The following is a 26,727-nucleotide window of genomic DNA, read 5'->3' as shown; positions in this document are numbered from 1 at the left end:
AACAGTTTTCAATTATTCGCTCTTTTCGGCTGTTAAACAAAATAACTAATTGAAAGTGACTTTTTCCTAGGAATTAATTATCATATCGCTTTACTCGAGTAGTCGTGACGAAAAGTATTTTCTACGACCTAACGAATTCTGGCCAGAAAGGTGGATCAAAATAGAGAAATTATCAGGGACTTCATCGCACTATCAAGGAGTGAAAGACGCGCGTGCCAGTATACCATTCGCGGTAGGCTTAAGAAACTGCATCGGTCGCAGACTCGCAGAAACACAACTATCTCTTACGTTGGCAGAGGTGAGTCATCAACCGTTTAATTAATTCTCATTCATGACTACAACCGTATATTGTTTCTTTGTAGCTCATTAAAAACTTCAAGATTGAGTGCGAAAATCGGGATAGCATTGAGATGATTTTGCATATGGTCTCTGTGCCATCAAAGCCAATCAAACTGAAGCTGTCTAATAGAGAAACATGACAAAGACATTATATAATTACGGATAGATAATTTACAACAATTTTATTAATGACGCGATGCAAGAAATTAAAATCAGTTTGTATATATATATATAAATATAATTCATTATATTTGTTGAATGCGTATATGATACGCACACATAGGGTGTTTCATGAAGATAGAATGTTCCACATATATTCAACAAAATTATCGCGTAGGCAAACTTATGTCAAGATTTTTCATAATTTTAAATAAGCATAAGGTTGCAAAAAATCATCACATTTTAATTTTTCGAAAAACATTTAAAAATATAATTTTTTAAAAATGTTTTTGGCGATTTTAATGATTTTTCTTAGCAAAAATTAAAATGAAAAAGCTAAAGAAAATTTGCATGTTTTGATGAAATGGTCTGTATATCGTTTATGAGACATCTTATATATCACTATGTTATGCATCTGGGAAAGCGAATGTGTAAGAAAATGTGTGTTCTCATGACTTTTTTCTATAATATATATAATAATATCTTCAAGATATTTCATGAACAGAATTTATTGTATATTTTTAAATACGAAAAACATTAATACATGATTTGGAAGATGATGATTTTATAAGTATTTTTATATTATATACAAATATTTAGAATGCTTGGAACATCTCAAGATATGTACAAAATTAATATATCATATATAACAAGATATAAATAAGGTAAGTTTTTAATTTAAAAACTCCTATTTAATTACAAGCTCATATACATATGTCTCTGAAGAAGATTCGTCTCTATCAATATTGTGTTAAAAATGTATATCTAATAAAATATATGTTTAAAAAACCGTAAAATGTATCAATGTCTAATATTAATAACGTCATTCAGACATTTTGGTAAACCTTACAAAATCATTACATCATAATTATGACTCAATACTTAAATCTGCATTTGATTGCATGAAATCTTCGATCATTTTTGCTATTAAACTTTTATTTTCAATAAATAATTTATATAAATACATGTAAAAATGAAGAAAATTTACATAGAATTTTATCATAATTGTAAGTAACATTATTGTTATCGTGTAAAAGATGCAGTAAATCACAAATTTAATTTAAAAGAAAATTATCTTAAAAACTTGTTATAATCTTTGATTAAATATGCGTTTACAATATATTGTTAGGATATCTTTATTACATTTTACTTGTTATTATCTCCACTCAAAATTTTGGGATTTTTTAATCTTTTTCAGAGACATATAATTATCAAATAATTTCGCAATTAAAAATGTACCAAGCTTATGCAAAGAATTCCCTTTAAAAAAATTCTAAAGAATAGAGTAAACACATAAATTAATGATAAAAAAGAAAAGTTTACTCTAATCCTATTTCAGAACCTGTCTCATATTTAATTTCTTCTAAAATTTTTTGTAATGATCGAAATATTTCTTATTCTCGTCACAATTGCACTGATCCGAATTCGATTGTCTAATATTTTTAACATTGGCACAATACGTCCGTAATTATATCCTTGATTTCGCATAGGAACTCGTCGAAGACATTACCGGTAGTGTAGAAATCGCGGAATGTTCGCATTGTTTCACTCCACGACATTTTCGAGGTAAGAAAGCTCTTGATACAATAAGATCTAAACTCATAGCAGGAGTGATTTTTAGCCCAGCGCCAGGCTCGACAGAAATTCTCGTGATTGAGCTTGTTTACCGAGTTTTCGGTTAACGTGTCTATTAGGTCCGGCATGAGGAAATAATCGGCCAACAGTACGGCATCCAATAGTGATTCAATGCTTCGATTTTCGAGTTTGACTTTGTTGGTTGCAAGTATTAGCGTTTTCAGGCCGTCGCGCGACGTATTTCTCAGCCGTATTCGTCTCTTGTTCGACTCACTAAAATTACCCTCAAGCATAGCGAAGAAGACAGGCGAATTCTGGCACAATACTTGCTTGCAAGCCTCAATAGTTGTGCCGTCATCAAGTTCAAATGTCACCGTCAACGATTCAGATAGTTTTGTACGGTTCGTCTCGCAGACGTTCGTCGCTGTTTCAGCAATCGAGTAATCATCCGATGGATGAATCTCGAGCGTCTTCGCCAACTGACAGATCGACCAGATCGCCTGCTTGTGTAACTTGTGCGACGAATCCGCAAGCAAACGGAATATCAGCTGTAGTCCGCCATACTTTTTTAGCAAACACTTGAGGGTGTCCTGTGTCTTAATCAGAAGCGGTATCGACACCGCAGTCAATAATTTGCATTCCTCTTCGCCGCGCAGCAATATAAACGATAACTGCCCGGTGGCACCGCCGGTTTCCGCCACCGTACGCAAATACTGCGTGCACTGTTCCATTTCTGGCAGAGTTCGCATCTCGAACACTAATCCCTGCTTCAGCAACGGCATGAAATATACCGCATTCCTGAACAAATGAAATAAAACATAAATGTGATGTAAATAACATCTTTTTAAAATAACAAATATAAGTACAAAAAAATTGTGCGGACGTGAAGTAATTTGTAATTTGAGAAATCTTACCCTATAATTCTTATAAATATTTTGACTGCAGTGCCTTTTAAAAAAAAGTTTTGCCTCTTTGCATACTTTATGTAATCCATCAGCGATTTGATGGTCGTCGATTCGGCCAGTTTGTCGATAGGTTTAAGGGAGAGACTTAATTTACTCAGCAACATTAACGTGTAGTATTCACAGGCATTTGTTTCTGAAGGTGTCTCAGAGTTGAGAGAGGAAGAATCGGAATCAGCTTCGATGGTTGTTAGTGATTTGTAGCTCTTAGGGGAAGCAGCTTCTTCTTCTACAATAGAATATATGAAAGTATTAATTTAGACAAATAATTTAAATTTAGATTTGTTTTAAGAATTTATAGATGGAATTCATAGACCGATCTTATTCAAGATCAATCTTAAGTACGATTTTGAGACGTCAATACTGTTATTTTATTGGTTAAGTAAGTCTTAAGTCTGCTTGTGTCTAGATTTAAGATGATTCTTGAACTTAAGATCCTTATTTGCATTTCAGATCACATGTAACAAAATATTTTTAAAAAGACAATAGTACTGATATACCTTCGTCGTTATCGCATTCCTTGTCGCTGCAGACTGGACTATAAACATTATCTTCGAGATCATCCATTTCTGAATTGAAATCAGAATAAGATGGCAAAGGTGGTGTGCTAGGTGGCGACGAAGAGGAAGCGCTTGTAGCACTCCTCGGGCTCCAATCGTCGCGGTAAAAATCCATACTATATCTGCAAAAAAGGTCCAAAATAAATTAAATTTAATTAATCCCAATATAACAAATCATCGACTTCATATATTCAAATCAAAATTCCAAAGTCATACAAATATACATATTATGTAATCTATTTTACCTCGAAGTTGGGTATTTGGAAGGCCTTTTGCAATAATCATCAATTAGAAAATCGCTGGTACGTTTTCTCGATATGCTGTTTCTGTCGCTGTTCTTAGCTACAACATCCATCAATTTTGCTACCAGGACCTCCAATATACCATGCTTTGTCAGAATGTCGAGACCAATATCGTCATGGATGAATAGTGAGAGCGCTTCCAACAACCTGAGATGATGATGTTTGTGCTCGGGCTTGTTCAATAATGTCACGAAAACCTGTAATCCATCGCCCTGTCTGATCCTATCTCGATTTACCGATTCTCGACAAAATAAACACAAACTAAACAGCATCTCCTTGGATAGATGGCTGGAGCTAGTATCTGCTATGTTTATCAGCGCTATAAGCTCCTCGACTGTGCCAGAAATACCCAGACTCAATCGACATTCTGGTATTTGACAGAGAGTATAAAGGCATTTAATAGCCATCTTATTGTTGCTCACGCTGCAGCAACGCATGAGGCACTTGTAGCCCAACATGTTTTTGTCCACGTGCATCTGTTCACCGCATCGTGGATCTAAAGTATTGAGAAATATACACATGGCTTTCAAGCATGCATCCATGAGTTTGCCGTACTTAGTATCCACATTAGACCTCTCTTCAGCCATAACAAATAATTGAGCAACTAGTTTGACAATTTCCAATTTTACCATCGTTTCCCTAATACTTCTGTTAACGTTCCAGATATTTCTGTAAATATAATTAAAAAGTAACTAGAATGTAATTAGAATAAATATTTATAATTGTAATATAAAATGTAAATAAAATTTATAATAAAATATAGGGAGAAAAAAGAAACTATGGAAACAACTTTGTACCTTACAGCTCTGATAGCCATGCAATACGTTTGTACATTGGTTTTTGATGTTAGGAGTGCCACAAGTGGTTTCATTATTCCAACATCGCACAATTCTTTGGCGTGCCAACTACATTCGGACAAGTTACTGATGAGTCTGCAAGCACGACAGTGCAGCATGGGATTCAGCTCAACATTTTCTATTATGAGCACTATGTTGAATCCTATCTTGCTGTTTCTTACCTGAAATTATGCGTTTCATATATGTATATACAATAAAAAAAGAAAGATATTTTAGGCTACAATGTGCAGGTTTCAAATTATTGAATGTTTTCAATGTAAGATTATTTAATTAATTTATAATTGACTTTTCCAGATGTTATTAGAAAAACATTCAGTAACTTCGAAGTAATATAAAAATACAGGCAAAAATATTACATATAAAAATATGAGTATTAAATTCTGTTATAAAATTCAAATCGTAATTATATTTTATAATTTCTAAACATATGTATCGTAACAAGTATTAATTAAAGTAGTGGTATTAATTAGAGAAACATTTTCATTTTTATCTTATCTTTTGTTTTGCCCTTTATATCTTAATTCAATATCTCTTTATGTATATTTTCATTTATTTCATCCATTTGATAAACACATATTTTTATTAGTATTATTATTAGTGTTATATATGTATTATAAATGCCTAAAAAAAATAAGAAAAATTATATAAAAACATTAATATATTATTCTATATTATATTCCACATACAGTTGCTTGTCCTATGGATGATCCATTGCCCTAACATAATATAATTTCATCCATATTATGAATCAGTTGAATGCTTCTAAACTGACAGTTCTCTTCCGACTCTCTCTTCTACTCATATTTATTACATGATATACAATCACATTAGAGCGAGAGAAGGCAAGTGACAGACACAGTATGTAATAATCAACCAATTAAAATGAGAATAGAAACAAAAAAGGAATCTGTGATCTGTGCCAGGCTATAATTATGTTTCTTCTGGATATAGAAAAAATGATACTATACAACTACATAGATCATCTTAGAATAGATAGAAAAGATTTGGTAAACTTAGACCATTGATCATAATTACTTTATATATGGACATAATATGGGCATTCTACTGCATTATTATATTAGTAAGAAAACTAAAGATTATTTATTGGTAAAATGGCTTAGAAAGTTATATATCCAGCAAGTTTGTCACATTAGAATTTTCATTATTATAAGGATATAGATAAATGTTGTATAATGATTTTAATCCATTCTTAAAAGATCATCTTAAATACTGATATCAAAAGTTAATCAAAGTCATATTAGCATCTCACAATGTCACTTGAAATAATAACATATTATTTTAAACTGTCTGTATATTATGATTACAGGCTTTGCCTAAGCTGTTTTAAAGTCACTATTTGTGACACGTTATATAACTCCAGAGCAACATCAACAAACCTATTTATGTAAAATGTCTGATTAGAGGACACCGACATCAAGGGAAAAACTTGAAATTGAACAATAATGTTTTCTATGCCATTTCATGATAACAATCACGTAAATCTTTTTCCCTCCTGTAATAACATGAGAAGTGAAAAATTTTACCATTAAAATTAATGAAGAAATTCTTCACTTTTAATGACTAAGACAAAAAGTTACATTATTGTTGGAAATAAGAAAGGCGAAAGGGGAGCGTACCTTCTTCCTGACGTCGTCGGTCATGCAAACGTCCGCGAGTAAGCTCAGGCTCCTGTCGACGATCCTGGAGTTCTTGCAGCACAGAAGCTGGATGAGGATGTCGAGGCAGCTGGTCCGCCTGACGAATTCTTTGCATCGCCTCGGGTCGCTCTTGAATTGATCGAGGTAAGTGGCGATGCCGCGATGATTATTCGCACGGACGTACCTCGCCAGCGTCGCCAACTCGTCCGGTGGGGTTTTTGACAGTGACATCACGGAGTTCTGGTGCCGCGATGTCGACGAGACTCGGGCGAACGCGGTATGCGAGTCGCACGATGTTCCGTCAAAACTGTCACAATGTATCCTATACACGTAGGAGGGGGAGGGGATACAACGCGCACATTGTCGTCGTTCCGTGCTACGTACTTTCTTCTTTATCTTCTTCTTACAGATGTATTCCGATCCGCAAGACTGGGTTTGATCTGGCCGAGCACTGTGTACCGTGGGCACCGATCATGTAACTTCGAGCAGAACTCCTTGCCTTTCGTTACTCTTCGCTCATTCCGATTCCGCGATTAACCTTTCCTCGTGAAACGATCGCGCGTTGCTTGGAGAGTTTCAATCACACGAAACGTCAAGAGTACTTAAAACTTTTTAATCCTTACATTTTTGCTCCTAGAAAAATTACATGAACGCTGCTTCACCGGGCAAATACAAATAATCGAGAAATAAAGACATAAGATTCGTGTGACAAATGGACGAATCTCTCGAAGACTGCACGCCACTGCGCATGTGTAAAGTATGACCAGATGACTCGTTTTTAAAGTTGCCTAATGCTTTGATAAAATTATTAATTTCTTTTTATTATCTTATAAGAGAGAAAGAGAGAGAATTAATTAAAATATAATATGTTTTTTTTACTTGACTTTTGTATACAACTTTTAATTAATAATTAATTAAGATAATAAAAAATATTGATAATCTTAAGATTTAAATTATATAATAAAACATTATGTAGCCGCTATTATAAGTATTATATATATATATATATATATATAGCATAAAAAACGATGTCGTATTTCAGTATTTTTGATAAATTTTATTTAAAATAAATAATTTATTAAACTATATAATATATATATGTGTTCTTGGGGTTCCAAAATTATTGATGGGATAAAATTGAAGAATATACTTTCAAAATGGTCTTGAAAGATGTTCTTGAAAGGACGGTCTCGCACACTGAACGTTAATAAGTGATATTCAATGAGAATTTGGTTTTTTTCCAACATAATAATATAAAATCCGAAAATGCAAAGCTCTCATTGGATATTACTCATCGCACTCAATGTGCAAGAGTCAAATAGCCTTATAAGTGCACGGTCTGCTTTTTATGGGTCGCAGCACAGACTTTTGCATAATACATAATGCATAAAAGAATCAATCAGAGTCATCTATTTCCCTCCCCAGGATAGAAATAAAGACTTCTGATTGGTTAATTCTTTTATGCGTTATGCATTATGCGTTACATACTGTACTGCGGCCTTATAACTACGTTAAGTAGTATCAAACTATTGACTGGCTGTTCTGTAACGCGTATTTGCGCGCATTTTTCTATAATAGAGGCTGTGGTCCGTAACGCGCATATTTATACATGGTGTATATGCGTTTTACGGAATGCAACATGTGAAGACCGACTCGACTGTGGCGACTACGATTTTGAACCAATCACAATAAAGCAAGTAGATTGAAGCCTTAAATGCCTAGATAAATGCAAATCGGCAGTCAAGTTAGCCTTTACTGTCCGATATTAGTGTAATAAATTATAATTTTGAAAGCTTGGAAAAAGAACGAGTTTTTTATTTTTTCCAGATTTTTTGTTTCTTTCTTAAGGATAGAAAAGTTATTTGGAAAAATTTTGACACATGTTCGTAAAATCTACATTTGCTTCTGTCATTCTAAATAACTATTAGAAAATAATAGCTGCCTACAAGTATAAAAAGTTCGACTAAGGTCTGTCATAAAGTTCTGTTTTTCAATTTTTAATCGATTTTTTAAAATTATATAATAAATTAAGGTAAGACAAGCATTTTTTTTCTCATTTTAATTTATTGCCAGCTTTAGTTTAGCAGTATAATATAGATATAAAGAACAGACCAAAGATTTTGACAAACTGCATTGCTTAAATCGACTAGTTACAGTTACAGACAGCTGAAAGCAGGTATTATACATATTATATTATGTAAATTACCGTAAAATATAAAAAAGTCTTAGAAAATACTCAAATGCTTTTGAAATGGTCCGACGGCGATTGCAGAACCGGCTTGATGGGAGTGCATTTGTGAACGCACCGTACCCAGGCACGTGGGAGGTGTAGCCCATGAACCACACCACCCGGCGCGAGCCAATCGTGCGACGTTACGTCACGTGTGGCCTCTCACATGTTATCGCGCAAATAGTTATTATCGCTGCTGTAGCCGGTGCCTCGTGACGCGTATCTTCTTGCCTCTCCTCTTTCCTCCTTGTGTCTCCGCACCTCGCCCTCTCACCGCTCCTCATCTGCGGACTACATAATCAAGAACGAACAGCTGTTGCTCCTACAACGTCAGTATATGATCGGCCGTCGTGACGTGTGTGTTGCTTCTCGCATCGTCGCCGAACACGCACAACTCGAACGATACGTTACGTACGAAATCAAGCGCGTCCTCCCGAGGAAAGAAGAAAACAGGTGTATCCCGCGCTTTTCCGCCACACACAGGAGTGACAGATCACTCCGGTGATCGGCCGCGATTTTTCGCGGCAAAGCATCGTAAGCTGCGTGGCCGTTTTTTCCTCCGTGAAGGACTCCAAGGAGCAAGAGGATCAGGAAGAGAAGGAGGGAAGGAAGGGACAATCCGACACAGAGAACGTTCCGGAGGGTGTCGTCGTGGAGTCACTAGGTCAGAGCGACTTGACAACATGAATCTGTCATTCGCTGGCTGCGGCTTCCTCGGCATCTATCACGTCGGCGTGGCGGTTTGCTTCAAAAAGTACGCGCCGCACTTGCTGCTGAATAAGATAAGCGGTGCGTCCGCGGGCGCTATCGCCGCGTGCTGCTTGCTCTGCGATTTGCCCCTGGGTGAGTGAACTCTCTTTCTCTCTCTCTCTCTCTCTCTCTCTCTCTCTCTCTCTCTCTCTCTCTCTCTCTCTCTCTATTTCTCCTTTTTTCTACTTAATTATGTAAAACGATCGCCGCCTCGCTGGAGTCCTCGCGGATGAATTGCGCGCTAAATTAATTGGATTGGAACGATCTATCCTAGCGCGTCCTACATTCATCTGATAATTTCTCTTTCATCGTCACGGCATTTTTCATCGTGTGTAATCCTGTGGAGAACGACTTCCTGTTCGTTGAAAAACAGGAATGTTGAAGGTTTAAACAGCTTTTGCAGTAAAAATGTTACATAACATTAATGTTATTATATTTTATGTGTTATTTTTATAAAATATGTCAAAACGGCTCAATAAACGAGCTATATAGTTATCTCATGTAAAAGTTTGTAAATTTATTATACGACAGGAATTACAACAAAGACCCATTGTGACATATTTTATCACTTTGCAAAAAACCGAGCTTTAATATCGATTTTATTATCTTTTGTTATTTGTATATTATATTTTTAAATTTTCTTGTTTTTCTCCTTTAACTACTTTTTTTTATTCTATTCTTTTGTCAATGCTCCACTTTGAATATCACATTTCCTTTAAATGTTCTTTTATCAAACATTTCATAAATTTATCAGTTTCTTCACTTTTTCTCTTTTTTCTTTTATTCCTTTCCTGAATTGTTTTCTCTTTTATTTATGAGTATTTGTCTCCTGCGGGAATGCGTTATCTCTTTTCTATTTTTCTATTTACTCAAACATCCGTCCCTTTTTTCATTCCGCATCAGTTCGAAATTTTTTCATTTCATATCGCACCAATTCAATACACTTATAGAAGAAAATTTTCTTTTTTTCCTTTTTTTATGAGTACCTTTTTCCTTATCTCTTCTTTCTTTGAATTTATTTGAGCATTCCATTTTCTATAAAGACTACCATAAATGAGAATCAATGAAAAAAAGTAGAAAATATCTTCCTTTTGTGAGTTATTCTTTTGTCCCTTTTTTATCTGAGTACCTGGCTTTATTATTTTTTCCTAGTTTTTTCGAACATTGCCTTTCGTTTTCTAGAAATCTTTCAACTACTTATCCGAGAATCAAGGAAAATCATAAAATCAAAAGATATTCAAACTGTTCTAACATTTAGTGCGACAAGACTCGAATTGTTTTTTCTGGATAATCAAGATTTCTGAAAGAATTAATTGCGCCCGTTACATAATCGTAAAATCTGAAATCGCAAGCTCATTCGATGAACGATATCGTATCTGAAAATTGATTACTAAAAGGTTTGGTAGTTATCTGAAATGTGCGCGCGCGCGCGCGTGCAAATTACATGTTGCTGCACGACGAGGGGGTGTCGAACCGATGGATTTATTATTCCGTCTATAATTTATTCGCGCGTGTGTCATTACCGCGATAACGAGAGCGAACTAATTAGCGCACGACGCGGTAAATTTGTAGCGCGCTTGTCCTTTCCCATATCTGTCACGCTCGCCGAGATTGCGATACTCATTAAATATTAATTTTTCTTATTAAATACGCGGCGTAGAACAACATCGACCGCCGCATTTTAAGATTGCTCTCGCGCGTTTGTCGCAGGTGGTCATCAAACTCGATCGGAGGGAAATGAACCGTATAGAAAGAAAATAGAATGCAATATATTACAATCGGAGAAATCATTCGCATAAAAAAAATGTAAAGAAATACACGGTCGATGTTTTCGTGGGGGATAAACAATTTTGCAATTTAATCTCAGGGAATGAAGTTTTATCATTCATGTAGTAAACCTTGCTCCATGAAAGAAATGTTTATTCTATTCGATTCACGCGCGTAAACAAGAGGGAAATTAATATTTTAGGTATATTTTTCCAATAGTTTCTGCTTTAAAAAAAAATTTCGATAGCCTTTGATAAGAATTTGATAAGAATCCGAAAGAATGTGAGAAGTAAAAAACGATTACACATTTCATGAGAATTTCTGGTTCGAATGAGGAAGTCGCTCTTATTTGTCTCAATTATTAATTCCGTAATAATAGTTACGCGGCACGTGTTGTAATCGGTAAACGTGCGTAGCTTTATGTAAAAACACACGCCGCGGATGACGATTACCCCGCGATAATCTCTCCGAGGCTTTGTAACTTCCGATCGATAAGCGACTTATCATCTCCGGCACGAGTCCTGAAATAATTCGTAAATACGCGTATATTGCGTGCGTGTCGCGTAATCATCCTTAATACGCCGTGGCTCTCGAGTAAATGGGTCGCATGCGCCGCATTGTGAAGAGCACGCGGGGTGCCGAGGTGTTATCGCGTGGAGTGTTTTGTTTCCCCGCGAAGACAAACGCGTTGTCTTTCATTATCAGGAGAGCAGAAGCGGGATAAACACAAGCGGCATGCCTTGTGTTCTCGTTATCTCTTTCACCGCGCGCCATTATGCATTCGTAACGATGAAATTAACGCGACGCATCTAATTTGTCGCGCATTTCCTGCTCTCTTTAAAATATAATAAGCAAGAAATGAGATTGAAATACTTTCGTTTATTATTTTATCTACGACAAGGATACAGAAAAATTTGTAAAATATATATTTGATGTACATACACATGATATAAAGAGCTTTCCCTTGTTTGCAATGTTTATAATGTTATTTCAGATTTCTTTTTTATCTATTGCTTACAAGCTTTTTTTTCAAACTCGTTCCTTTATTTGCGCAGGTAAAACAATTTTCTTTTTAAATAAGAATTCTGTTTGAAGATTGAAGCATTGCGAGAGTCGAAATGTTTTGAATAGTGTTTTGTTGAGGTGTTAACATCTATATTTCTTTTTTATATGCGCGTCACACAATACAGCGAGTTTATTTATGAATCACTTTCGACGGATGCGATTGTAGCGGCGAGGTCAAGCGTCGCTGCACTTCGCCGTCCGCTTGCGTAAGTCCTAATTACGGAAACGAGACGAGTTACGTATAAAGACAAACGTAGTCTGAACTCAATTAAACGAGAACCCGCCAGGGAACGACGCGTGATTCACCGATGAGTGAAGAGATTTAACTTGGTATACACCTGAAAAAAAAATTGCCGCTTCAATAGATCTCTTTGTCTTCCACCCAGCAACTGCAATTTATTCATGTCCGTGATTTACATATCGATAACTGATAGATGTAAGAATGCTAATCTTTATTTTAGAACAAGTTTTTTTAGACAACTGACATTTAGATCTTTCGAGACACGCAAATTTTTAATTTATAAAACTTAAAATTAATGGACGGAGAGATATGATAAAGTACTTTAAATGTTAGCGTTGATTTACGAAGACTGGAAAATCTGTGAATCGATTCATTAATTATTATCGATTCAAGATCCCGGAGTCTTCGTAAATCGACATTCAAATATCTAAAATAGCTCCACATGTCTCTCTTCCTCTCTCCCTCCTCTTCTGCCTATTGTTTGCTTTCAAACGTATTACTTTCATAGAATTTAGTTACGCGTTTCTGATCTCGCGGCGCGCAAACAAGGTCGTTAGACAGGCTCGTTCATAACATGATTCGCGCGTCGTACAACAAACAGATCGGCAGCTGTGACAAATATGTTTTCTCGCGAATAACGATCACAAAATCATGGTCATTCAATGCAAATCTAGGCGGCTGGAAAAAAGTTAGACGCTATCTCTTGTCGGTTCTCTCGCCTAGATACATGTGCATCGGTGTCAGTGGAACTGGGTTATGACTGCACGTATTTATTGCGGAGAAATTGTTATATGTTAGCGGGACCTTCTAACTTTTCACCGTGTTGACTGCAGCCGGAAGAAAGTAGCATGCAGATCTTTGAGGTCGAGGTGTCGTCGCGATTATTTGCGGACTGAAGTTAAAAAACACATTTTCCTTGTTGAGGAAGATTCGGAGAAAATATTCTGAATTTTATCCAGCTATTGTATTAATAGATCGATTACATGTTGATTTTTTATAATGCGATTTTGATAATGCGATGAGATACGCGATACACACGTAAATCCGAGTGCACGCGCACGCACACATATATAGAGATATTTAGCTAGATATTTATGCTCGAGTTGATGGATAATATTTCGGCGAGATAAGCATCGATAAATTTTGAAATTTATTTGCTTTCCAAGCTTATCTGCGTGCCGCGATAAGCGCCGGCAATTATCGATGATTCGCCGATTATGCGGCTTAACAATTTACTGCCTGATAAAGGCAATCAAAATTACATTGTTCGTGTGATGTTTGTCGATTATACAGCGGAAAGAAAAGCCTTGCTCGAAATTGATAAATTGTCAGGGGGAAACAAGTGCAGGAAACGCATAAAATAAACATTAGCTATAACGTTTTATCGCACTGAGATAAAATATGTTGAAAGAGAATTCCTGAATTTCACATAGTGATGGAATCAAGTTCATTGTATTACTTAAAAGGTCGAATCAAACCCAATAAGCAAGTGTAATTTTCTAGAATGCAAATATTTATAAGAAGTGATATTTTATATATCGTACTTGTGAAATAATCGATATTGACTGGTTACTTTTAAATTTTAGAATAAATATCTGTAAGGATTCGAAATATAAATTTATAAGTAATTTCTGTCATAAAGAATCGAATCTTACAAGTAGTACTCGAACCTTAAGAATGAATTACTAAAAATAAAGTTTCTAATAAAATACTCATAAAGAATTTCAACGTATTTGTTCATATTCGAGTCCACTTGAAAGTAACACTTTTGATTCCACTTTTGATTGAATCTATTTTGAATTTATTTAAGTTTGAATCTGCTTTTAATTTTCAAAGATAATCATAGAGAGTTTAAAGCTACACAAGCAGATTCGAACCTACTTATAAGATATTTGATTCCATCACTAGTTTTACGTATCTTTTTCAATGTTCTGTAAGATGATTGAAGTCGGTCAATGCCGGATAACGAGAAAAAGACTAAAATGTCTCACGAATGCGCTTTTGTTTTGATCTACGTGGGACGATGATGGTAATGAAAATAAGACTGAGTCATTTAATTACAGTAATCTAAATACAGCGGTATTTCTTTATAATTCTTCACCAACGAATTTGTTGATTTTATATATTATCATTGATTTAAAATATATAACGTGTAAAGTAGCAATTTCATTTTAAAGTATCTTTTATTTGCCATAAAGTCAATAAATTTATTTAATACGTTGATTGTCACTGTACAATTAGATAATTTTGTTCCTGATGTCATTTTTATATCAGTTATTTTGGTACTCTACTTAATTTTATTTATTTTTCATTCAAAATTTACAACATAAACTTTTATTTTCTTCTTTAAAAAGTTGAATTAGCTAATTATAGTTCTATTTATAGATCATCAATTATGGCAATCAATGTGCTAACCATAACTTTCTTATCGTCGGCTCCTGGTGAGCGGATGAGATTATTATTCTTGCATCATTGATTACATCATTGTAATTTCCAAAATATAAATCTATCGAATAATACGATGCCGCGATAACGAAATAATGTTTCCAATGACTCATTTATCTTTTTTTTCCTTCAGATAATATCAGATAGAACGATGCACATGTATCTCTCGCGGGCTGCAAACATTTGTTCGATATTTATCGAAGGACTAAGTCCAAAGAACAGTGCCTTTACATACAAAAGTAATTACAGATCTATCAACCTGTTACTACCTCTTGATTACGATATACGATCGCTAGGTATTATTCACGCGCAATGACAAAGTCCTCACGTGCATTCGGCATTTTTTGTATCTTCGCGCGCGTGCCAATGATAATCTACATCACGAAACGATCGGTGGACTGGCATTTAGTCTTATTAAAATTGTTTCTTGATAGTCTGAAGATTAGAAAGATGTTCATTGATATCCTTTGATCATAGGTCTGCATCCGAGCATGTATCAATTATTTGATAAGAGATAATTTTTACTTCACAGAAATAAAAATGTGACACATCAGACGAAGAGAACTTATATATCATTTTGTCATCTAGAAGATACTTTCTAGTTTACATCCATATTTTCAAAGCTTTAATTTTAGCTTTTATTTAAAAAATATTATCAAAAAATAAAGAGGGATATTCTAGCATTGGTGGTAACGTTCCTCTAATTAATTATGTTTATTTTTCATCTGAAATAATAAACTTTTAATTTTCGCTGCAATAAAATCAAATCGACAAATACTTAAATCCATCTATAGATCATCAGAATTTATTCTATTTTCATAAACGATTGCATTATACGGATTAGTCGAATCGTATTTTCTATCATTTAAATGTTTTCGATAGTCATTCGCATTCTTCCCGTATAGGATCATTTAATTCCTTAATTTTTTAATGTTCGATGGATATTTCTCTGATAAAAGAAAAGAAAGGATTAGCCCTTTTTTTACTTTATTAAAATTTTACCTTAATGAAAAAAAATTGAATTTTTTAACGTAACGGAACTCTGTATAAGACCCCGGATATGTCAAACGGTCGATTAATTCCAACTGTGGCTAGTTTATAATAAAATAACCAACACAATATGATTTACCGGTATCAATAACGGTTTCCGGCTCGTCAACGGTGAATGCGTCCATAGGTCGAGTGCATCTTCTTCAGAACGCGGATTCCATGTAATGATTTTTTATTTGTATTTGGTTCTATCACTATTAATTCTTGTTGCGACATTTACATGTATTTGCATCTCCTTTCCAAGATCTAAAAGATCATTTCCAATGTTTCTTGTACTTCATCTCGTGCGCATTACGCATGAATTATTATTCTGATTTATGCTATAAGTTCGTTTAGATTCACAATTGTTTATATTTACGATTGCTTGATTTAATATTCAACGCAGTCAGTCTGCTTTTACAACGCAATCCGCTGCAACGATTGTTAATGTTATTCGAACGCTAATACATACGTGAAAAATATGAATCCTTTTTTCTCATTTGCATTTGATGTTAACAAAATATTTTCTTTGCACATACCGTGAATTTGATGCGCAAATTTATATAGATCCGATATTTTCGAAATACGGATTACGATAGGAAATATTATATTTAATCCTTTGCAGTTTTATATTGTAAATTAAATTCGACATAATGTGTTGCAATAAATGTTTTCTACTAATATGTAGTTGTAATTGACAAATTCTATTTTAAAGATCTCCAAAATTCTTCTGAAGAAAAAAAATCTTTGAAAATTTACGTTAGACTAGTCGATTGGTTAAAGTTGAGGATGAAACTTAATCTTTGTTTGTAGGGCCACAGCACAGACTTTTGCATAACGCATAATGCATAATGCATAAGAGAATTAATCAATCGGAGAGCTTTATTCCTGAAGGAGGGAAATAAACTATTCTGATTGATTGATTCTCTTATGCGTTAGACATTATGCGTTATGGAAAAGTCTGTGCTGCGGCCCTTACTTTGCGAGAAATAGTTTAGATTAAGGCTTAAATAATTGCAATATCGAATATAAATTATCACACGTAATTATACATTATTATACAATACATATCAAAAATTATTCGATACCTTCGCCAGCATTCTGTGATCCAAACAGAGCCTCAGAAAAAAAAAAGGAAACAATTAGCGCGCATGCACCGGGATATCATTTCGTACTTTTCAGAAAATAAATCGCTCGGTCGTTATCTATTCTGTAAATTTGGTTTTTGCCTCAGCCTCCGAGAAATTCCATCTGGACGCTGGCGTCGAATCCCGGTGTCATCGTTTCTCCTTGATCTTTTCGCGCCACGAGTGATTCCCGCGCGGCGTAGAATCGCTTTGCTCGCGATTCCGACACGTGATGTCAGCTAGCTCTCGTCCGTATCTCTACAGCCGGGTACAGGAGAGATACGGCGAACAAAGCAATGCTGTTTCCTATCTATCGGCTAAGCTGCGTATCGGATACGCTGACGTATACGTTTGGCTCGCGCTGACTCCCTAACATTTTGCGGACATTATCTGATAACCCTTTCGCGAGCTATTTATTTCTCTCCGTCGGCGTCGCTCGCCCGTGGACCATATTTATTTATCTCCGTCTTTCGACGATTATCGGCTGATCGACACGTATGACGCGCCGTCACGGGAATTGAGAAATCCGAAATAACCGCCGCTCCGTATCAATCTCGGGGGAGCACGATTCGTTTTCTTTTTCGGCTTCAAGATCAAGCGTGCCGAACGTAAACATTACGCGAACCTTAACACGGATGCACGTGCTTATCTCGACGAGATTTGCGGCGTGCGCAACGGCAGTCGCGTAGACGCACGAAATCTGAAAATTCGCGAATGCTTATTCGCAGATTATTCAAGTGTAAAGCTGATTTAAGATGTTATATTTCTATTGCGCAGATTTACATATCGCTCATTTGCTACAACAAAGACATAACTTAGAAAATAAAAATTTCCAATACGAATGTTTTGAATTATTAACATTTTGTATGTTCGAAACTCTATCTTCTATACAATTGACTTATAAATTAAGTGAATGAATCAATTTCATATGCTAAAAATAGCATTTTTGCTATATATTTTGTTGAATACAAAATAGTAACAATAGACTTTCTTCAACTTCAACTTAATATGATTTAGTTCGTCATCTCTAGAATTTAAAATTATGATCTGGAAGTTTATTTACATTTAAGAGGCTTCTAGAACGAATTTATCGTGAAAAAAGAGCATTTTTGTCATTGTTTGTTTAATAACAATTGCAAAATGCATTGATGCAAAACTCATATAGTAGTGCATAGTTCTATCATTAACAAGTATAGAACAGTTTATTTTACGATTATACGATCTCAGTTATATCGAAAAAATCGAAGAAAATGAGATGGGAAGTATACTTTCTATCGCCCCTAAAAGAGTTAAAGACAACCTAATTAAATTACAATTTGAGTTATATCATTAACAAATGAGCGATATAGAAAAATAACAAAACATTAAATTTGAAGAAAAAAGATTATTCTTTTATATTTTTTCTATATTAGTTCTTTTATAAAGTTGGAATTTTTTGTAGATTTATATCTCATCACGCGAAGAGATATTCGAGTGCGTATTATCGTATCAATTTTTTGTATTAAATTTGTATAATATTTTGTATTAAATTTGTATTAAAATTGTAGCTCATCTATAATCTTAGTTTGAGATATCTCGTCTTATATAAATGACCAATCTTCTGAAATAATTAAACAACGAGATACCCCCCGCGGACGTCATTGCAGACTGTTTCATACGTCATTTTGTGACTCTTTCAGCGAATAATTCTTTAAGGATCACAGAGATCACGAAATTTCGTTTATTTCAACAAGAAATGTCGCGTGGTCGATCGGAAGATACCACACGCGCAACGATATCTTTCTTCTTTTCTTATCGCTCATTCTTTGCTTCGTAATTGACGTAGGTTCCTCTTTGAGTTTATATTTTCTTGGAGCAAATGCCAGAGAGATAGAAGGAAGGTCGTCGTAACATTGCGTAAATTTATAATAGACGCACGCACATCTGTATTTATCTATTGTCAATTTATCACGGACATCACGATATCATCAATATTACGTAGTAGTCCTGAAAAACAGCATGTTTTGCATCTTGAAAATATTTTACGACATTGCCTTATTTGCGTAACATCGACATTGGGGTAGTTTTTATTCTACGTTTCAACTTTTCGTTTTAAATAACTTTATTTTAAAACTTTGCTTTCACAGATCGTGTTCTCGTATACTCAAAAAAGTTCGTATCTCGTGTTGCCTTAAAAAATTTCTTTTAATTAATCCTGAGAATTTAGTTTTTGCGATAATTGTGTCGGAGCACTAATAGCGATATTTTATTAAAAAGTTCTGTTCTTTAGAAAGATCAACAAATAAATAGAAAGCGAATATCTCATTAGTGATAGGAACGTTGTTGATCATGGAGCGTGAATCATAAATTGCATTTTCATAGCGATTAAGAGTCTCAATAAAAGGCTTAACAGAAATTAAATTAATCAAGATTAACGAGTTGAGAGATATGATTTTTTTATTGTGCTCATTTGTTAGATAGATAAATTTTGAATATTAACACTCGATGACCTTGGGGAAAATACGAACCTATTCATGATGAAAGCCTATGAGAACGCATGCATACACACAATTCCTATAAAAGATTTAAGCACAATTATCTCAACTCTGATTTTTATCCAATATTTTATCGATATAGGTAATGCCAATATCGGTATCTTATAAATATCTTATCATACTTATTATTAATTAATCCGTCATTGATTCGTTATTGTTCTCCTTTTTTGCCTCAACAGCATATTTTGATTACCGTGATAAATATATACGTGCATACACATTTTTAATTTTTTATATTTTAAATGTTTAATTTAAAAAATGTCTCTTTTTATAAATAAATATTAATGCACAAATTTATATATATAGATTTCTCATGAATGTGCGTATCTTTAATGATGCTATTTATCTGTGAGTTTGTTGAATGATATAAATTCTTGGTATATTTAATTAAATAATTTTTTCTTAAAGAAATTATTTGCGTGCAATTGTAGCAATAATATACAGTTATTGCGGAAATTTGTAGGATTTTATTGCGTTATAAATTTAACTATTTTTATCTAGAACTTTTGGTTCCGCTTTGATAACTTTTGCAGTTTGCATTTGCATTAAGAGTGTAAGATTATGGTTTTATCGTCATCGAATTCCGACGGTGTAGATTCGCAAACAGTTTCAGGTTGGTTTTACTTTGATTCATGATCGTTTCTTCGCTCTTTTCAGGCGAAATAACGAGCAACGTATTACGCGTGGCACGTGAAGCACGACAACGCACGCTTGGACCGTTCAGCCCGTCCTTTAATGTACAAGAAATATTGCTGGGTAGTTTACGCAAAGTGAGTAGAGCAAGAAATGACATTACCACATTAGAATTTGCATCTGGCATTTATGCGCGCAGTTTTCGTTCCACTCTGAATAATATTCTTGCATCATCTAGCATGCAAATATCAATGCTATACTCAAGTTTTGTGAAGTAAGCTCCTTTAAATTCGATTATTATTGGTAACACAAGTAGTGATCACTCGCTCTGATCCGAGGATATATTCATCTACATAAAAAAAAAACCTTTAAAATCTTTTAATTTATAACAAAAGCGTGAAATATAACATGTAACTTTGAAAAAATTCTTAAATTACGATAGTTCTGAGCAACAAGACTGATTCGATGTAAATAAATTTATTATCTAAATCTTTTTATAGTGTAGCAAAAAGTGCACATGAAAATGCACAAGCAGCCGTTTTTATTTTAATCTTATTGTTATATTTATTTCAGTTTTTACCAGATGATGCACATATCCGTGTTAATGGAAAATTACACATATCTCTAACTAGAGTATATGACGGCAAGAATGTGATCGTCTCCCAATTTAATTCAAAGGAAGATTTGTTGCAGGTAAAAAAACATGCATGGAGAAATTTTTTAACATTTTCTTTTCATACAAATACAAATTACGACTATTTTCTTTGAAGGGTTGTTCATCGCTTATTATGTTTTTATCTTCTTTAGGCTCTGTTAGCCACTTCGTTTGTGCCGTTGTTTTCTGGTTTGCTGCCACCACGATTTCACGGCATCAGATACATGGACGGCGGTTTCAGCGACAATCTTCCTACGCTCGATGAAAATACTATTACCGTTAGTCCGTTTTGTGGGGAAAGCGATATCTGCCCGAGAGACATTTCATCGCAACTTTTTCACGTACGTATTCACGCATATAAACTAATTTCTTGCTAAAAAAGTTTAAGCAACTTCAGCAATACGTACAATTAAATTAACGAACGTATACTTGCTTAATTAACTGGATAACTTTATAATTTATTTGGATTATTTATGTATGTCCTTATATTTTGTAGGTAAATCTCGCCAATACAAGCATAGAACTTTCCAGGCAAAATATATATAGATTCACGAAAATACTCTTTCCCCCTAAAACGGAGGTAAAACGAAAATGTTGATTACATTCTTTAATACTGCATCAAATATTTTAAATATAACAAACATGATTATATTTTAAAATTACAGATTCTATCGAGTATGTGTAAGCAAGGATTTGATGATGCGTTACGATTTCTACATCGTAATAATTTGCTAAATTGCACAAGGTGTCTCGCGGTTCAGTCGACATACATAGTTCAGGAAACAATCGACGATTGTATGGAATATGATCCGGAATGTTTGGAATGTAAAATGCATAGACAGGTGAGAAAAATTCAATACTTTGGACAATAGTGACAATATTTTCGATAATTTATCTTTGATAAATAATTTTACTCTATTATCTTAAAATTGAATTTAAATTTTATTTTAATAATTATTTGTTAATGTTTAAATTTTGAATCTTAAATACTTTATTTTACATTTTTGATGTTCCATTTTTAGGAAGCATTAGTAGCTAATATGCCTGAAACTGTGATGACAATATTCCAAGATGCTATAGATTCTGCTAACAAGGGACTTGTTAACTGGCTCTTTAAGCATCGTAGCATGAAACTGCTATCGTTGTTGAGTTTGCCTTGCACGCTACCAGCAGATGTAATGTACGCTACAATCACAAAGTAAGTAGCTGTTAAAACAGATACGCCTGTAAATATGTATCATATATATGCTTTTTACATAGTAAAAACAATTTATTTTTATACAGATGCACATGCATAAATAATTATAATATTTACAAATAATGCTTTTTGTTTTCATTAATTGGAGGTGTTGCATGTTATATATACATATATACTTTGTAAATTAATATTTTTTTAATATTAAATATTATAGATTGATTAAGGAATATTTCTGTCTAGGATATTTTTTAATCAAATTTTGTTTAAAAACTTATTTTTTAAAAATTTTAATCTGAAAATTTTGGATTTTGTGTACATGTTTATACGTGAACGAAATATTATTATGGATGTCTTTATAAACGTTTAGACCAAATATTTTCAGAGTTAAAACATTCTGTTTCAGAAAATGTTCTTTGCTGATATATATACCTAATTTGAGAATTTTAATTTAAATTGAAAAATTTTAAAACATTTTAAATCTAAGTAAAAATTGCTGTTTGTATCAAAAATATCATTTCAATATTTTTAATTCTATTATTTTATATTATTTTTAGTATTCTATAAATATATTTTTGTGTTCTTAGAAAAATACAGCAAAAGTAATTTTTAATCCTCTAGACAGGAATTTTACCTTAAGTTTTATTATTTTTTTATTGCATTTTCATTGCATGAGCAACAATATTAACATTAATACATATCACAGATTCTGTCATTGGTGCAATTTCATTCATATTTATTGCTTGTGATATTGTATTTAATGTCATGCATGTCATTGGTAGTTTGATTGGTAACAAGATAGAAACTCGTACCTTGGAATACAAAATAGTCGGAAATGTTCTGCATATCCCACAACAGGCACTTACTTGCAATAGACATTTAACACACTCTCGGTAAGCATAATATTCTCCGATAATGCTTTCTTTATTTCGTGATACACCAACATGTATTTGCGAAATCATCAAAGCATTTGTTCTGTGAATTTTTTTTTTGAATTGTAAATATATTTTGACACATATATGGTTAATTAAAATATTTTTTATTTTTGAATTTAAGTATTGTTATACGTGAGCGAATTCTTAAGTTAGTTTTGGATTTAAGATCATGGCACATAGAAAAACTTAAGCAGTAAAACTTAAGTAGTAAGCAAATCAGCCAATCAATTAAGAACTTAAGGCATAACATAATTAATATAATATAATAGCAAATCCAAACTATTTTATTATTGCTTATGTTTTATTGCTTTATATTTATACTTTTGTGAAGGTGCGAAAGAGATAAAAAGTAATAAGCAAAAATATCTTGATGGATAAATGTCTTGGTTCACAATATAAATACCTGTAATATTTTATAATAATTTACTTTGCAATTAATGAAAAACATATTTTTCTTATTTCAGATTCATTACGAGTGTTCCAAAACTACGACATAACTTGGTGGAATTAAGTAAATTTTTCTTAGAGCAGTTGAGTATAATGTTCCCGCAGCTCAATACCTATACTGAGCCATTACCTCAAACAATTAAATGTTGTTTTAACATTATGGAATATGACTCCAGTGAGTACATTTTATCCAATAAATTTTAATATTCTGAAATATTCTAAACAATCAGGAATCCATTATATTTTTGTTTTAATATTCTGAATTTTTAAATCAATTATAATAAATAATTTTATCATTTAACTATCTGTAAATAACATATGGCAGAACATATGTGTTAATATAGCTTAAATTATTTGGCAGTAATTTTTATATTTTTGAACGTTTGCAGATCCATATGATGTGCAGACTATCGAAGAGACAGATGCTATGTATAAAAAGCAAAAGAATTTGAACTTGACTCTCCAGTACAATGATTGGTAAGTATAGAGGAGATAGTTCTTTTATAGAATTAACAAATTACGTTTATTTATATTTAACAAAACTTGTTGGATTAGTCATCACTATTAAAATCTTTCACGTTATAGTGGACAATCATGGAATGACTCAAGGAAATCGAGTTGTGTGATAGATATGGGCGACTTTACATCAGCGAATGATACTTTCGAAAATATTCTCCAAGTGAGCATGATAAAATGTCTAAAAAACGTGGTTTGAATAAGTTTTGTGATGAATTATACATCAAACCTCTTTTATAACTTTTATTTTACATTAGGCAACTTCGGATCAAGAAGCTGTAATAGCGTATTATTATATGGACGATAACAATAAAGTGCAAGTGACAGAAATCTTTGACGTAACGGAATCAGAATCGCATACCATGCTTACCATGGATGAAATTGACAGTACTAAAAAACTTCAATTTGATGACTGGGATGAGCCTACATGGTTATCATCTCAACACACGTTCAATGATGGTAATTAATTCTATAAGACTTTTTATAAGAAATATCAACGATAGAGATTTTTGATGGATATTTTATATTTTTCATCAATTTGAATTAGTCAATGATTTGCAATTATTAATCCAATTCTTCATTAATTCTTTAATTAAAAAATTTTTAATGTATGTATAGTAACTACAGAGTCTCTTTATACCGACGGGCACCAACAAAGCATGGAAAATTTGTCGGATATATCGTTAGAAGATGAAATATTGAATAGCGCAAACATATTCTCTGATCCAGAAAGTGAGTGGGAAATGGAAAAGGACTCGGAACAAATAGAGGTTTCTAAATCTCCAGACAGTTGGCCGGAAGTAGATCAACCATCTACAAGTTTGGTAGAAAAATAAGCTAGCTTGTTATCATACAGTTGTTACTTTATAATATAACTGAAAAAAATAACTTTTTAAATGACATATATGCGCTTAATTAATCACGATTTATATAGAGTGAAACATTTAAATTAATATACTTAACATTTTCATTGTGCATAAACGTATGAAATAATATAAATTGCTCAGTTTAAAAAGGGAAAAATTATTGATTTTATTGTTAACAAGTTTTTATATCATATTATCTTAAATAAAATTGTAATTTAAGCTCAAATATTCTAAAATATTTAATCGTGTGTATCTATACACATTTTCATTTTACAAATATTTTTTAATGATATTCAAATATTTAGAAGAACTTTATCGAAGTTTTTTGTTATTACTGTTTTGAAAGGTTTTAGCTTTTATTTTGGTTGCGTTCTGATATTACTGCCAATACTGAAAATCTATAGTGAATGTAATAGAAATTATAGATTTTTTGTAATATTTCAGTAATATTGGAATGCAGTCATTATATTATTTTATTGCTTTGATTGATATTTAGAAATTTAATTGAAATATTGTATCGTTATTTTAAACATAAAATTTCTTGAATAATACACGCGTATGCCATAGAGCTATATGTACGGCACTATAACACGTGCTTTTTATTAAAGTTCATATGTGTAATGAATGACAGTCAAAATTAAATGTTTCACTCTGTATGTATTTTTATAAGATATAATTAAAATAAAAATGAATACCTGTAACCAAAATTATTGAATACGTGCCAACAATGTTACATGCATTTGAGCGTCTGTAGTACGACATACAACAGTATTCTATCGTAATCCAAGTTGGATTAACTTACTTGGATTTGAAAATTCAACATTAATAAAAAGCGCTTACGTGAATTGATACATTTCACATAAAGAGACTGATATATTGGTGATTAAATAGCATGTCTTAAAATCAGCGGTATTTTTGACTCTAGAAAAAAACTCTAGGAAGTTGATTTTTCTTTAGTAAAAATATTGAAACAAAATGTAATTTTTGAATAACGAACAATTGAAATTAACGGATTGACATAAATTAAGCTTCAAAAGAGAAAACAGATGACACATTGTGTATATTTCATAAATTTGGAAGATATATGTTAAAAATTAAATAATTTTTTAATTATAAAATCTATAAATGACTTTTTGAATAAAATAAATTATCTCTAAATCATTTACAATTTTTTCTAGTTATTGATTTATAATTGAAAGTATGTCTGATGATCATTATACAATGTTTATATAGTAAATGTATAAAAATGTATAAGAGATTACAGCTAATTTTTAGAATACAAGACAAATATTTAACAAACTTGAGTCCGGAAATTATTCGTTTCCGAGCTATAAGTTTTTTTTTCTAAGTAAACATTCATTTTTTATATGATCAATCTTTTGTTCATCTCAACATTTGTTTGAACACGTTTCTGCAAGAAATGTTTATGTTCAAACATGTATATGATTTTTAGACTTACGTTTACTAAATATTATTTTGATTTGCTTTGATAATTGACTATTATAAGCAATATAAGCTTTTAAAATTTAGTAATAATGTTTTTGTACATTTTATACAATTTAACACGTAATTACTTTTTTTTTCTGATAATAAAATTATGTATATTCAATTTTATTTCCTAGAGTTTTTCTATGATTATCTGCTATATGTTAACTCCCACGAGAAAGATGTTAGTCAAAATTTCGATAAATATAAGTAATCATTATAGTTATCGTTCTTTATACACTAGAGTTTTTTCCATTCTTACATATATCTCTTCTATAGCCTTACAAATAGCAAATATCTACAAACGTTTCATACAAAATTTCAATGAAAATAATTCTATATGATAGCAACTACCTCCATTATAATTTTGCTATCATTAAAGAAATTGTTGAAAA

The 26,727-nt window shown here is 32.7% G+C and overlaps 3 protein-coding genes and 1 long non-coding RNA gene across 9 annotated transcripts in view; 2 read left to right on the top strand and 2 right to left on the bottom strand.

Moving 5' to 3' along the window:
• LOC105831233 (cytochrome P450 315a1, mitochondrial) overlaps positions 1–1,287 on the top strand; it is a 36,265-nt gene extending 34,978 nt beyond the window's left edge. For all 4 annotated transcript variants that reach the window (XM_036293615.1, XM_036293614.1, XM_012671232.3 and 1 more), the window contains 2 exons: positions 71–298; positions 363–1,287. In XM_036293615.1, coding sequence (XP_036149508.1) covers positions 71–298; positions 363–479 — 345 coding nt within the window. In that variant the 3' untranslated portion in view covers positions 480–1,287. The remainder of the gene's footprint in view (positions 1–70; positions 299–362) is intronic.
• Positions 1,047–7,169, bottom strand: LOC105831268 (armadillo repeat-containing protein 5). 2 transcript variants are annotated; one of them, XM_012671274.3, is made up of 6 exons: positions 6,392–7,169; positions 4,695–4,915; positions 3,841–4,566; positions 3,536–3,717; positions 2,988–3,264; positions 1,047–2,871 (listed from the first exon to the last, which is right to left on the bottom strand). In XM_012671274.3, the coding sequence occupies exons 1-6, from the start codon at positions 6,641–6,643 to the stop codon at positions 1,941–1,943; spliced, it is 2,589 nt and encodes an 862-aa protein (XP_012526728.1). In that variant the 5' UTR covers positions 6,644–7,169; the 3' UTR covers positions 1,047–1,940. The 2 variants fall into 2 exon arrangements, with proteins under 2 accessions (XP_012526728.1, XP_012526737.1); XM_012671283.3 differs by having other exon boundaries at positions 4,695–4,829; positions 6,392–6,525.
• Positions 7,170–9,325: 2,156 nt separating this feature from the next.
• LOC105831282 (1-acylglycerol-3-phosphate O-acyltransferase Pnpla3) lies at positions 9,326–25,883 on the top strand. Of its 2 annotated transcripts, XM_012671294.3 has the most exons (13): positions 9,326–9,485; positions 20,258–20,370; positions 20,807–20,926; positions 21,041–21,229; positions 21,385–21,468; positions 21,554–21,730; positions 21,911–22,086; positions 22,866–22,976; positions 23,483–23,640; positions 23,855–23,942; positions 24,051–24,144; positions 24,239–24,440; positions 24,600–25,883. In XM_012671294.3, the coding sequence occupies exons 1-13, from the start codon at positions 9,326–9,328 to the stop codon at positions 24,815–24,817; spliced, it is 1,890 nt and encodes a 629-aa protein (XP_012526748.1). In that variant the 3' UTR covers positions 24,818–25,883. The 2 variants fall into 2 exon arrangements, with proteins under 2 accessions (XP_012526748.1, XP_012526758.1); XM_012671304.3 differs by lacking the exon at positions 22,866–22,976.
• On the bottom strand, positions 10,407–20,797 carry LOC118647845. Its single transcript, XR_004964978.1, has 3 exons — positions 20,397–20,797; positions 19,574–19,619; positions 10,407–19,052 (listed from the first exon to the last, which is right to left on the bottom strand). It is a non-coding gene; the product is annotated as an uncharacterized LOC118647845 (long non-coding RNA).
• Positions 25,884–26,727: the final 844 nt, after the last annotated feature.

Source organism: Monomorium pharaonis, chromosome 11 (assembly GCF_013373865.1).
Source record: "Monomorium pharaonis isolate MP-MQ-018 chromosome 11, ASM1337386v2, whole genome shotgun sequence".
In the NCBI taxonomy this organism is placed as follows: Eukaryota; Metazoa; Arthropoda; class Insecta; order Hymenoptera; family Formicidae; genus Monomorium; species Monomorium pharaonis.
This window is presented reverse-complemented; position numbering and strand designations above follow the sequence as displayed.

Coding starts and splice junctions, on each gene's coding strand:
- LOC105831268 (XM_012671274.3), bottom strand. CDS start 6,643: ATGTCACTGTCAAAAACCCCACCGGACGAGTTGGCGACGCTGGCGAGG. Junction 4,567..4,694: donor ATGGCTATCAGAGCTGTAAG/GTACAAAGTTGT, acceptor TTATATTTACAG/AAATATCTGGAACGTTAACA. Junction 2,872..2,987: donor ATATTTATAAGAATTATAGG/GTAAGATTTCTC, acceptor TCATTTGTTCAG/GAATGCGGTATATTTCATGC.
- LOC105831282 (XM_012671294.3), top strand. CDS start 9,326: ATGAATCTGTCATTCGCTGGCTGCGGCTTCCTCGGCATCTATCACGTC. Junction 9,486..20,257: donor GCTCTGCGATTTGCCCCTGG/GTGAGTGAACTC, acceptor CGCTCTTTTCAG/GCGAAATAACGAGCAACGTA. Junction 23,943..24,050: donor ACTCTCCAGTACAATGATTG/GTAAGTATAGAG, acceptor TTCACGTTATAG/TGGACAATCATGGAATGACT.